Genomic DNA, 14,194 nt, shown 5'->3' with positions numbered 1-14,194 from the left:
GCATCGTTTGCTGTATATAAACATTTGACCTGTAATATGAGTATAGTAAATGAAGGATTGTATCAATATTTGAATGAAAATATATATTTTTATTTTTATATATGTATAAAAGGAGTTGAATGCAAAAACAAAATTTACATATAACATTCATTGTTTATTTTGGTACTGATAATATAAAAATTACAATACAATAAATACAATGCAACATAATTCAAAATAATAATACAATATAAATTAAAATGTAATATTCATAAGTATTTAAAACTGCCAATATACATAACTTACTTTACGAAGATAAAAATAAAAAACCAACAACTCGGATTATGTTGTAAATTTTCATTTTGTTTTAAAATTTATGTTTTTTGCGTATATTACATATATTTAATAAGATTAACGTGAGGTTTTTGAATATTTCAAAAATAAAAAAGGAAATTCATAATTGGGATTCGAACTCACAACCACCAGCGTATGAACCAAACACATAAAGGATTTGCCAATTAGACGTGACACTAACGGATTTCAAAATTGACAGTTCTCGGTAAAACAGTGATTATTTTGAAATACAAAACATATCACATAAATAATACTATTAATATATATTATATTATATATATTATTATATATATTTATATACAATATTATATATATAATATATATACTATTAAATACAAAAGGAACATTTTTATTCTCGAGAGAGGAAGAGAGAGAAAATATATCTTCTGTCTCTCTCTTACTCATTATCTTACATATGTAATGGTTTCACAGATTCACTCTCATGCAAATTTCCAACGCCGACCGTGCGTATAGAAGTATAACTTCAAAAATTACAATAAATCCCTTAATGCAGCCCTGGTAGAAGCCACATAATCTGATTTTTTTTGTTGTCTTTTTGCTTTCCGTTTGCTGATGCTTCGAATTGCGAAATGAAAATTAATCCTTGGAAATACATTTGGAAAGCTGTATTCAAATATTTGATATGTGAAGTGGAAATTTTAGTATATTTCCTTTTCTTCTAAATGAGATTTCGTCGATTACTGAAAAACATTTAATACAAGAATGGTAACGATAAAACATTGATAAAGTCCAAACCATTCTTTTCTGTTTTATTTGTAACAATTTAAGTTATGGTAAATAAAAAGCCATTTTGGTTAAATTGTACTCGTATAGCTGTATAAAAACTAGTTGTTCTGCTGTTGTAAGAAACAATCTTCGCGTTTCATTTTTGTTTTCGTTCCATTTTGGATGTAAGTTTGTCCAAGTAATAAATGAGGCTACCCCAGCCACGTCTAAAATATTCATTAAAATGCAAAAGGTCAACGGTTAGTTCGTCTTTTGCACATATATTTATGAACTATTGGGTCTAGCGTTCCGACACCACATTTTGTACTATTATAATAGAGTATCATATCTGGTCTTTTGTCAACATTATCTGCACAGTAAGCATTGTGATGCATGGTAGACAGGACTAGGACACTTATTTTTTTTTTCGGAACGTAAGAGACAAGAGATGCTTTCAGAGTGAATCCGAAAATTGAAGATTTCTCTAAACGGTTCTTGTTTGGTAGAAATTCCCGAGAAACAAATATCTTATTTTTATTTTCACTGTTTTCACAAGAGTTATTGAATTTGCCAGTAATTCATGTGCAAGAGCAAGATCAGTGAAATAGTTATCGCAAGGCACATTTCTGTTGGAATTATTGAGATGCAAGACCTTTGGCTATTGTATTTCCGTTTTTTCCTGTATATGGTATTCCACCTAAAGGGTAATATATTTTCCAGTCACAGGCCCACCATATTTTTATACCATACTTATCTGGCTTTGAAGACATATACCGCTTGAAAGGACATATACCTCGATACGGAACAAGTTACTCATTTACCGTTATGTTTTTTCCTGGGAAATAGTATTTCTGAAAGTTTTGGTTGACTTGATTTCACACATCGTCTATTGCTGCTAATTTATTGTTTCTTCTTCGTTCAGACCTCGTGTCCTTATCGTCAAATCGAACAAATCTTAGCAAATTTTTGAATCGTTTTAATCCCATGGTAGCTTTAAATATAGTAGGTCCATAAAACTTACTCCAAAGTATATCTACATTATGGATGTTGGCACTCAGTTGCCCTGCAGTTAGTAGTACTCCAATAAAGGCATGTAGCTATGTAGAGTCGCAATATTTTCAGTTCTCTGGCATTGAAAATAACTCTGAAAGATGATCTTCAATTTCAGAGTCATTTTTAATGCCACCTACTTCAGGAAATTCATCATTATCGGAATCCTTTAAATTATTAGCAATATCTTGCAGTTCTGCAGCTGATAATGGTTTTAGGGACATTTTATTCGCATTATCTACTTTCACTATAATTCAATATAATTCTAGGAGCTTAGTTGTTGACACTTACATCGATATCAAACGACTGATAGCATTATTTATTTTAAAATATGTATAGGTACCTACCTAACAATATTATTGCATTGTAACAATCATTATCAGTTTTTAAAATTCATTTAAAATAGACATTACAAGTATTGTAAGCATGTCTTTGATGTTCACATCAAAGAGATATTTACATTGTTTGTTACACGTTTAGACTTTATTATTGGATTTCCGGAATCATACAAGTCGTTTAGGTAATCCACAAAACACATTACCTGACTGCCAGATTAACTTAGTTAACAAAGATTTAGACTTTAGGAATAAATACAAATAGGGTCCGACCGTCTCGTGTTGCCCCTTTACGTGACAAAATTCTTTCGACTCAATAATTTCAAAAATGATAATAAATATTTTGAATAGCTCATGACTATGTGAAAGGTAACATACTTCTAAACAAATTCAGTGATGCATAAAATTCAATAAAAAAATTTTAAGGTTAACCGTTTATTGATTTATGTTGCGGGGTTTTGCTTATATAATTAATAAGGGCAATGGTTTTGCAATTGCTACACACAGTTAGTGACCGTTTTTCATGAATAGGGATAAGGTTGATTCGCACCACTTAGGAGGTCATTCACCTGAGATCCATATCACGTTATATATATCCACGATTACATCTTTGCCCATTTTTGGGACTGATGCATCTTTTGAAATGTCTTTGTATAATTCTGAGCAGTAATTTTTCTAGGTTTCTCCAATGCTGTCTACATCGATTTTTACTTCTTCATTATGATCTTAAATGGCTTGAACTGGTGTCTTGAACTCTCGATTTTGCATACTTCTCAAGTTCTTGATACATGTTATCTGTGTTTTCTAAATTGTGTATTCTAAAAAGAATTAGTTTTGACTAATAGGATATAACTAAGTATTTTTATATTCTGTCCACCCATGCTAACTTACTGTTGAATCTTAGACCAAAAACATCAATATTCTTTCTTCTGTGTTAAAGCAATCTAAAGTTTGTGATTGGTTTATCATTGGGTGAATATGATAAAGGGAGATATATCATTAAAAATTTATTTTTATAACCAATTTTCCAGCATACAAAGTAATAATTGTAGGATTTGTGAGCACTTAAGTTAATCAATTGTTTTATGAAACAATAGATAAATAATAGCGCAGAAACCGTAAAGACAAAGCAGTATCTGATAATGAGCCGTATAAAACACTCAATCTAGTAAGTCGAAACACGTAACAGCGATTCGCCATCATGACTGTATATTAATTCGGCGTGTTTATATATCCAAAGCATTTATGACCTACGTACACGTTTCTCAATTAATCTCCGGGATGTTTATTAACGGGAAGTGGTCGTTCTATTGCAACTTATTGCGCGAGAAGCTCGTTTCCTCAAGATTTACGGTGAGAAAACATACAGGAAGCACGAAAAGCCCTTGGGTGTGCTCGATGAACATTTGCAAGATATTTTGCGAACCGAAATGATATTTTGGTTGAAATATGAAAAAAATTATTAATAACTTCATTAGATTCATTCATAATTTAAAAATTGGATGATATATTGATTTAAAATTGATTTTTTACATACAGTTTTCTAAATAAAACGCAAAATATGAAATAATTTTTCATTTTGACTTCCAGAGTAAAAACTCGCAGAAAAATTGGAGACCCTATCAATTGCAAACTGTTATCGTTTATGTTGCAAAGAAAATAAAAATCACCTAATGTTTTAAAACACCCGAACACTCAGATTCATCAAAATTTTGACGAAACAACCTACTTATTTTTCTTCTTCTTATTTTTTTATGTGGACATGACTCTATCTGTTTTTCGATGTGCCTCCAGTAAGTTGTCGTTCCATCGTGTTCGTGATTTTCCTACTGATCGTCTTGCTAATGGGAAACCATATCTTGCAGTCTTTACTATTTATTATCATTCGACTTATATGATCGTTCTATTATACTCTTCTATTTCTTACCCGTCCTTGATGTTCTCCACCTTGCATCTACATCGTAGATCTGTACTTCTAGCTCTGTCCCATAATGTTTTTGATTTTTTAAAGTGTTTTCATATCTGCTGTTTGGTCATGTCATTATTGGTCTGATGACTGTTTTGTAAATTCTGCCTTTCATTTCTTTTCCAATATCCTTATTTTTCCGTATTGTTTCATTCAGGCAACCTGCGTCTCTGTTTTCTCTACTTACTTGATCTTCCACTTTTGTGTCGAGCTTTCCGTAGCTAGATAATGTGATGGTTAGATATTTAAACTTCATCACTTGTTCTATTATCTGGCCTTCCAGCTCCAATTTACATCTTAGTAAATTGCTGTTGTAACTATGCATTTTGTCTTTTTTGAGGAAATTTACATGTTAAATTTTCTGGCGGTTATATTGGTGCAGCATATGTCTTTTGTTAAAAATGACAAGTCGTGAAACGTCTAAATCATATTTAATTAATTTATTAATCTTATAACGGTACATTGAATACTATTCACATATTTTCGTTTCTTTTTAACATCTATACAGCATATTATTGTCTTAATTATTGAATGAATTTCCACCAAGTCACGATCAAATCCATCAACCAATTTAAAATTACCGCTATTGATTTTTTTTTATGTTTTTGACGATTACTTTTAAAAACACACTTTACCAAAGCTTAGTGATCTAATCTCTCTTTTGTTATCTAAACCCCAAAGGGATTAAACCGCCTACCTAACGCCGCCGATTTTTAAATTCAATTAAAAACTCGCTTAATGAATCGATGGGTTGCTGACAATAAGGCGCGCACCTTTTTCGAGTAGAAAAATCAAAATTGATTACTGTAATTAAGAAGTTTCCAAATTAAAAGTTGCTGGCGCAAAACTTAGCCTCTATCTTAATTATAGCGCCCATATTGTAAATTTTCCTTTACGGAATTTTAATATTTATTAATTACTTCGCCCAATGCCTAATTATACGCGAGAAGAGGAATTTTCGATGGATTTATAAAATCGAACTTCCCTTAAGGGTAAAACAACTTACAGAATCTGATGAGTTAGGGTAGTCTCCCTATGTTTCGTTTTTGTTGCTCGCTTTATTTGTCATATTATTATCGTTACTTCTAATACCGTAATATTATTTGATATTTGATCCATTTATTTTCTCTAATTGGAGATAATCCCAGCAACAAAAGTTTTGTTGAAACAAAAAATTTCGAATACTTGGTATTTCGTAAAAAAAAGCGTGTATACAAACAGTCGAAAATACGTAAATTAATTGTTTAACAAACAATATTAATTATTTAATTTCTTAATTAAAACTCCAAAGAAAATATTTATGTATGCTATAAAAACATCTCTGTAAAATATTTTTTAAATCTTATTCCAAAAATATTTGTATGCGCACATCGAAATTTACATTGTAGGAAGTTTACTAAAAATATTCACCCACACTAATAAATAATTTTTTAAGCTTTTATTTATTTACTTTTTTTTAACAAAACGTTTGATATTTTTTATATTATAATTGTGAAAATATTTGTTTTTTTGTTTGGTTTTTTATATATCCTTATTATACAAACTTCTTCTAGATTCTCGATTTTTTCGTTTTTATTCGTCAATGATTAGTAATTCTTTAAGATACATTATGTAAAATCTAAGATTAGAACGTTTACCTTTTTTTCGTCCATGCTGGTTGGTATATCCTGTGAAAGGTTGTCTTACAAGCAGTGGCGGTTCGTGCTAATTTAAAAGAGTGTTTATCTTTCCTTTGTTTTAAATTTTAGTCCCTGATTCTGGTTATTCTTCCTACCAAAATTATGCACTCTTCATTAAATCATTATTCTGTTGCTGTTTTCTGTAATATAAACATTTGTGTTGCTGTTTGTATATTCTCTTACCGTTCTTCGAAAGTTATCTCTTGATTTTGCTCCTTTAATTTGTAATTTATTTTATCTTTGTTTTGTATTTTTTTATTTTTTTGCAATATTTTTAAAACTAGTTCATAAGAATGTAGCTTCTTCGTGGTTTTGTTTCTTTTTTAACATTTTTTTAGCATTTTGCAAAATATAAATGTTACCATTGATGAAACCAATAAATCATTAAACCAGTTAAAAAGCAGAAGATTACTTTATCCTGGTCACCAGGATCAAATAACTGTCAAAAAAAATGTCAAAAGAACTGCTTAAAAATAAATATAGAATACACTAAGTATCGGGAAAGATACATTTATAACCGTATTTAAAAATACTGTGTTTGTTTAAAAAATCCGTTTAATAATCCCACAAAAAATAATAAAGTAATTAAATGCGAATATTGCTTTGAGCAGCTGTTACCTGGTGTGTATTAATTATAATGATAATGGAAAATAGAAAATGAATTAATTATTTTCCTCTATAATGAACGCGATGAAATTTCATTTATATAGAAACGAATGTCGCCATTATGAATGTGGATGACTAAAAAAGTGTTATTCGGTAGAAAACACAAACAATTCAACATGGCGCCAGTGCCACGCTACAGGAAATGAAAAAGTTTAAATTAATGTTGAAAATTTAGTTTTAGACTTGTTTTAGGTATCGCATATAAATAACAATGAAAAACGAAAGGCCGGAAAAATTACAGGCTATGTTAAATATGAATTGGATGTGGAAGATATACACTAGTTACTTATATCATTTTAATTTGATTGATTGTTTAATCATTTATAAGATTTAAAATAATAAAAGACAAAAAAGTAATGAATTACATAAAAAAATTCTTTAATGGAGAATTGAACCCCAGTCCTCTACGTACAACGTAAAAAAGTCAATCTTAAGTAATTTTAGCTGTTTGTATGGAAAAATAAAATTGTTGATTCTAATATTTTCCTTAAAATTTCATCATATTGCTCACATCTTAAACCTTCCTTGGACTTCTACAAATATTTTAAGTTCATGTAAGTTTTAATTGACTCATCAATTATACAGGATAAATATTTCTTTTAATTAAACCTTGATGTGTTTAAAGCTATAATAAACGGTATATTCGTATATAAAAACGGTAAGAGAAAAAAGTATACCAAAATGATAAATTTTTAAGGTAAAATGTTGCAGAAAAAATTATTTTTTTCGCTTATATGCGTAAGGCAACTACAACCAAGCCGCAGTCGCGTGATGATCACCTAAGAATAACGAATGGTGGAACTATCAAACCATGATTCGTCGTACGTCCTCTAAGTCACATTACAATAAACGTTTATTTATAATTTTTTTCTAACAGCTTACACATTACACAAGTTGGAGGCACAGGACGATAAGAATCTGCTTTGTTTGGTGACATATTAGTTTTTAAGATGGGTATAGTTATAGCTATTTTCCATAATTTGGGAAATTAATGTTTAGTCCGTATACAATTATTTATTCTTAGTAATATTTCTACAGCTTCCTTAGGTATGTATTTGAGAAAAGAAGCTGGGATACGAAAAAAACATTTTACTCTGGGCTTTTGTGGTAAAATAATTTACTATTAAAATTAGATGTCAAAAACTATTAGTAGTTGGTAGATATAATAGTTAAAGTACAAAAGAGCTAAAGGAAACATAAAAATTGTGGTATGGAGGAAAAAAAGCAAACGCAAAGATATATAGTTAGCATAATGACCAATTAACATTGTAATGTAGTGGTTTTACAGATATGCTGTTTATTTTAATTTAGAAATAGTGTTTTTTTTATATTCACGATTGATTTCGGTGCAATATTATTGATAATTTTATAAGGTAGAATAATGTTTATATAAATTCTTCAAATTTTCTTCATAACGTATGATTCTATTCGTAAAACACATCTTTCACTCAAATTTGGTAAATTAATTTGACTAAATATCATTACATTCTGAAAATCTAACTCTTTTAAGTGATCTGGTATTAATTATACAGTTATTAAATTGAAATTTTAGTACCAATGTTATTCAAATATGATAACTATTCTATTTTTAAAATGTCTGTATCTAGAATTCGAAATATCAAATGATAAATTAAAAAGCTGTGTTTTTAGCGAAAGATAATAACAAAACTTTAAAATAATTGTTTTACAAGAGGTAGAAAACAATTTTGAATGATTTTTCTATTATTTTCTTATTCTGAATAAATCTTTTACTTTACATTTGCGTAACCCAACAGTCGCTGTTGTTGTTTTCACACTGAATTTACCATTCATCCTCACTGTTCTTTTAACCCTTCATATTTGTTGTTTAGCATTAATCTGTTGGAGAGTAGAGGTCCCTTTTAAATTAATTAAAACGACGACTCTGACATCATTTGTTACGTTATTATTCTGGTCATTTAACAAACTTTGGGCAGTGACTAAAAATTTGCTGTTTAATATTAAAATGTCATAGAAATCGGGGTACAATTGGCGATATGGAATAAAATTAATTTAATCAAATATTCACGAAGCATTAATTATTAGTGTAACTGTAGAGTATATGAAAACTTTATAACGTTGGTAAATAAAACTTTTCTATTGAAGTGTGGAAAATCGCATATTTAGATTTAACTAACTTTCTATATGGACCAATGGATCCCAAGGTTGAAGAATCCTTATTAGTGTAGGCTTTTGAAAAATTTATGTTTGAATGGTATTGATCGCCATGAGATAATACAGAATTATTAAGTTTCAATGTTAAAAAATTAACGAAGAAATAATACTCATTTTCACAACATAAAATCTAAATTGAACCATTGAATATTACGTTTTGGAGTCTGTCTGGGGGAAAGTTAGATAGATATTGTGCTGTGTAGAAAAAGTCAGCTTAAAGAGGTTACCAACTGTAAAGTGATCAAGGGTAAGTGTGTAGCTAGTTAACACCGACAAGTGATAGTGGATATTGAGATAAAGTTAAGGCGGAAAGGAAAGCAAGTACGATATCAGCAAGTAAAGTGGTGGAAGTTAAATGATAAGGATTTGGCAAGAGTCTGTAAGAGTAGAGTGCTGGAAAAGCCGAGGAAAATATACGTTGAACGACTGGTATGAAGCCAACAATATAGTTGTGGTGCGAGTGGGAAAGGAAGTGTTAGGAAAAACATCTGGTCAAGGGCCTTCTAGAGATAAAGAAACTTGGTAGTGGAATAATGAAGTACAAAAAAAGGTTAGATAGAAGAAAGAGCTATGACAGATAAAAAAAAAAGGAAGTGATGTTTGTCTAGTGTGGTCCATATTTAATCTGGTTTCAGATATTGATTTGTTTAATTTTTCATAGTGTTTTTTCTTGAAAGTTTTTAAATTAGTTTATATTTTAACGACTAGCAGGTTATCTTCTGTTTTTATGTCAGATTCATAATAAGTTTTCACTCTCCTAAGTTTCTAAAACATTTATTTATCAAAATCTATTTGGTTTCTTGCTGGTTTTGTAGTAACGTACGTTAAGAGGTACTTGCTACCCATGTGAACAGTTTACGCTCTAACAGCTTAAATCATAAATGACATCATTTCTGGATATTAACAAAATCTTAACAAACCTTTAAATTTATCATATATTATTATCCAAAGTTTAACCATTTAAGTTGAGTATGATAGGTTTCCGATATGGGATAAAATTGAAAGGATAGCCGTATTAATATGAAAAGTCTATGACGAGACTCGAATAAATGCAATTTAAAAAAAAAACTAAACATAAATTGTATGGTAATGGCGAGATAAGATGGGGTTGAAAATGAGCCCTATAAGGATGCCTATACACTTAATAGTAGATATTCAAGTAGTTGGATCATAATGCTATTTACAAAATCTACAATTTTTTCTGTTTTTATAATATACGTAATTTGGATAATTATTAATGTTATCATAATTTTTTGTTTCAGAGCAAAACTACACAAACACAAGCAAAAAGCGTACGACGTTTTCGAGGTTTCTTCGCGGTCTCAAGACGTCACATAGAAAAGAAAAGCATGGGGGCAGTTCTCCGAGGCACGGACGAGCTGCTGCTGCTGCTAGGGGAGTCCCACAGAGGGTAAGTTATCTTTTTTTTTAAATATATATTTATAGAATCAATTAACACCAAAGTATAACATTTTTATCCAGAGTATCGGTCACTGCTGTTTTGTTTTACACATAGATTTTACTGTAATAATGAGTCTTGTCTTATTTCATGTTTGTTTTTAAGTAATTCGAAAACAGTATTGTCTCTTATTGCAAAAAATTAATTATTCAGTGTCAAAATATTAAATCTTAAAATATCTGAATGACTTTGCAAAACGTCTGAAGTTCACTTTTTGTCTACAATTTAAGGACTTTGTTTTACGGACATACATAACTGCCTTCTCTACTTTTTCATTGTGTAGCTATTGTCACTTTTCATTATATTATAATAATATAATAATGTAGTATAATATACTGTTGACTTTTCTTATTTCATTGCATTTGTTCATCGACATAGTCCTTTCAATTTTGCTAAGCTTTTTGGCACCTATCAATACCACGCTTGAATAGATCATAACATAGGAAGTGTTGTTGGTCTGGAATGTTATAGAGTCATATATTCTTATAAAGTCACGTGACTGTTCATTACTACGATCTATATCAAGTCGTTACGTATTAAGTAAAAATTTTACGTCATACGTCAAAGTAACGTGTAAAAGATCACGTTATATATCATCTTTTATTTCAAATGTCACATCTCTACATTAAATATTACGCTTTATATAAAAACGTCTTATTATGTTGATTGCGAAATATCTACAGAAGAAGTATAGACAGCTGTAATTGCTATGAATATTTGTGGATATTTGACATGAGGCCTGACATGGAACGTGCCATTTTACGTGAAATATGACAACTTACTATGAAGTTTTGAAAATAATATGTGATATTTTTATTACTGTTCTATTTTTTAATGTAAAGAATTTATTTTTTTAAGTGAAACTTTTGCAAAACTGGAACTTTTAATACTTGGTACATAAAGAATTGTGAATTGTACAAAAACTGAAAGCAATGATCACATTAAGCTTTTCGCCGATTTGTATAACTTACAAGTAATAACATCCAGACTACTATAATCTTGTAGTGGAATATCAAATAGTGGCAGACATATCTCGGGAAACCTCTTCTGTCGAGTTTCTCCTCTCGGGAAGTTTCCGGGTCTACTTTTAATTTGAATTTTGTAAAAGGTGACACATCTGAAGTCGACACCAGACGACCTGCGAGACGTGTATAGTGCCGCACGGTAAATAAAATTGCATTACTGTCAAAGACGTTCCAAGAATAGTAAGTCCGAGCTGAAAAGACGAGGGAGAAGGACGCGCCCGGGGCACAGAAGCGGGCTGATGTTTGAATTTTCTTATATAGATATTAAAAGGTTTTACTTCTTTTGTACTTGGCGTTATTTTTTAGAGAAAAACGTTAGAATATTTAACGACACTAGAACAGATTTAATATTTTATATACGGATATAGAAAATTGTATATATGTTAGGGGATTTAAACAACTAAAGTCGCTTTCCCACTTTCCTGCACTCTAAACATTTCCACTACAGGGCAGTCTTGAGATTATCTTTTACGTCTTTTCCACGGATTCTAAATATTTTACCAGATCATCTACTTTCTTCCATCCATAGAAGATATCCAAACTACTTCTTCTCCTACTTTCTATGCTATCAGTTTACTACTTGTCTATGGCATTTAATCTATCTCTGATGGCCTTATTAGCAATTATGTCACGCCTCAATATTTGTGCAATCCTTTAAAGATAGTCCATCTCGACTACATCTTTATCTTTGCTTTAACATTTAAAGTCTTGCTTTCAAAGAGTCTTTATTCTTTATATGTTCCATATAGTCTTCTTAGTATAAATTCCAGAATATAGAAGTCCTGCGCAACGATAGCTGAAGTAGGTGCCGCTAACTGGTATTCCCATACCGGCACGGCTGCGTCTCCATTGATATTCTTCTTCTTCAAGTGCCATCTCCGCGGGGGAGGTCGGCAATCATCATAGCTATTCGGACTTTTGAGACGGCTGCTCTGAAAAGTTCATTTGATGTACATTCGTACCACTCCCTTAGGTTGCGCAGCCATGACATTCTACGCCTCCTTATGCTTCTGTTTCCTTGGATCTTTTCCTGCATAATCAGTTGGAGCAAGGTGTATTTCTCTCCACGTGTAATATGTCCGAGATATTCCAATTTTCTTGTTTTAATTATATTTAAAACTTCTATTTCTTTATTCATCCTTCTCAGAACCTCTTTGTTTGTGATGTGTTCTGTCCACGATATTTTCAGAATTCTTCTGTACACCCACAGCTCGAATGATTTCAGTTTTTTCATTGATGTCGCATTCAAGGTCCAAGATTCCATTCCATAAATAAAGTCGAAAAAACATAGCACCTCGCCAACCTAACTCCTAGTTCTAATTGTTCATAGCACTCTTCTCATTTTGTTGAAAATTGCTCTAGCCTTCTCTATTCTGATTTTGATCTCCTGAGTGTAATCATTTGTGGAATTAATCATTGTTCCCAGATATGCATATTTGTCCACTTGTTCGACGTTCGTTCCGTTTATTAGAAGATTCTCGTTATTTCTTTGAGTTTTCGATATTCTCATAAATTTCGTCTTCTTGACATTCATTGCTAGACCAAACTCTTTTCCATATTCCGCTATTCTGGTCACCAGTCTCTGAAGATCTTCAATATTTTCGGCTAAGATCACAGTGTCGTCCGCATATCTAATGTTGTTAATGGGAACTCCATTTACCTTTATTCCAGCTGTTTCACCCTCAAGAGCGTTTTTCAGGATCTCTTCGGAGTAGGCGTTAAAAAGAATTGGCGACAATACGCATTCCTGTCTCACTACACATCTTATTTCAATTTATTCTGACAGCTGTTCGTTAACACGTATTTTTGCTCGCTGTTTGTAGTATAAATTTGATATAATCCTAAGGTCGTTGTAGTCAGTCTTCTTTGATTTCAGGACATTCATTAATTGTTTATGTCATACTGATATTAAACTTTGTCTAAATAAATACTAAGAATACAGAAGATAGATTTTATCCTTGTCCTATAGTTGGAAATATAAATTTTGATAGCATTTTATTCATACGAATATAGGGCTTGTTTCTGTATATTTCCTACAAAATATTAATTATCTCTTGTTCAATTTTAACTTTGTATTAAGCTTCCCACAATTTTGACCTTACCTACGTTATCATACGCCTTTTCTTAGTCTACAATGATGACGAGCGTTTCTTTTCATCGTATCTCGCTTTTATAAAATTTTTTAAACAATAAAGAAATTATCAACACAGGACCTCCCGAATCTGATATCATTTTGGTCTTTATTTATTTTCAGTGTCGTTGCCATTTTAAGTCTGTTTTTTATTATCTCATAAAAGAGTTTACTAAGAGTCCTGTTAACCAACAATCTTCTGTAGTTTACCGGATCACTTTATTTTTTCTTTCTTGTATGATAAAGTTAAATATAATATTACTCATTGGTCTGGTATCTTACATTTTTATATTGTCGTTAAATTATTCTAGGTTCTAGAATACTGCCATTTTTCATATCAATTACAGCTGTCCATACTCGTTCTGCAGATATTTCCTAGTGAACATCATATTCTAATGAATTTCTCTTGTACATATTCCCATTTTCTGTCAATAGCTTTTCATAATAAGATGATAATAATAATAGAAAGTTTCGTAGAACTATTGGTTGACATTAGGAAAGATGTTTCACTAGACTGAGAGTTTCCTACTTGCCTTTCAGATATGGATGCCAAGCCCAAGAAACCATCTAATATCTCACTGGGGGCTGACAGGAGTTTGTCGGTACTAATTATAAAGAACGCCGATAAACC

The 14,194-nt window shown here is 30.8% G+C and overlaps 1 protein-coding gene across 1 annotated transcript in view; it reads left to right on the top strand.

Annotated features, from left to right (window-relative positions):
• LOC140438043 (uncharacterized) overlaps window positions 1-14,194 on the top strand; it is a 320,775-nt gene that overhangs the window by 201,973 nt on the left and 104,608 nt on the right. Inside the window, exon 7 of the mRNA XM_072527757.1 lies at window positions 10,211-10,359. Within this exon, the coding sequence (XP_072383858.1) occupies window positions 10,211-10,359 (149 nt within the window). The remainder of the gene's footprint in view (window positions 1-10,210; window positions 10,360-14,194) is intronic.

The sequence above is a fragment of the Diabrotica undecimpunctata genome, chromosome 4 (assembly GCF_040954645.1).
Source record: "Diabrotica undecimpunctata isolate CICGRU chromosome 4, icDiaUnde3, whole genome shotgun sequence".
Classification (NCBI taxonomy): Eukaryota; Metazoa; Arthropoda; class Insecta; order Coleoptera; family Chrysomelidae; genus Diabrotica; species Diabrotica undecimpunctata.
This window is presented reverse-complemented; position numbering and strand designations above follow the sequence as displayed.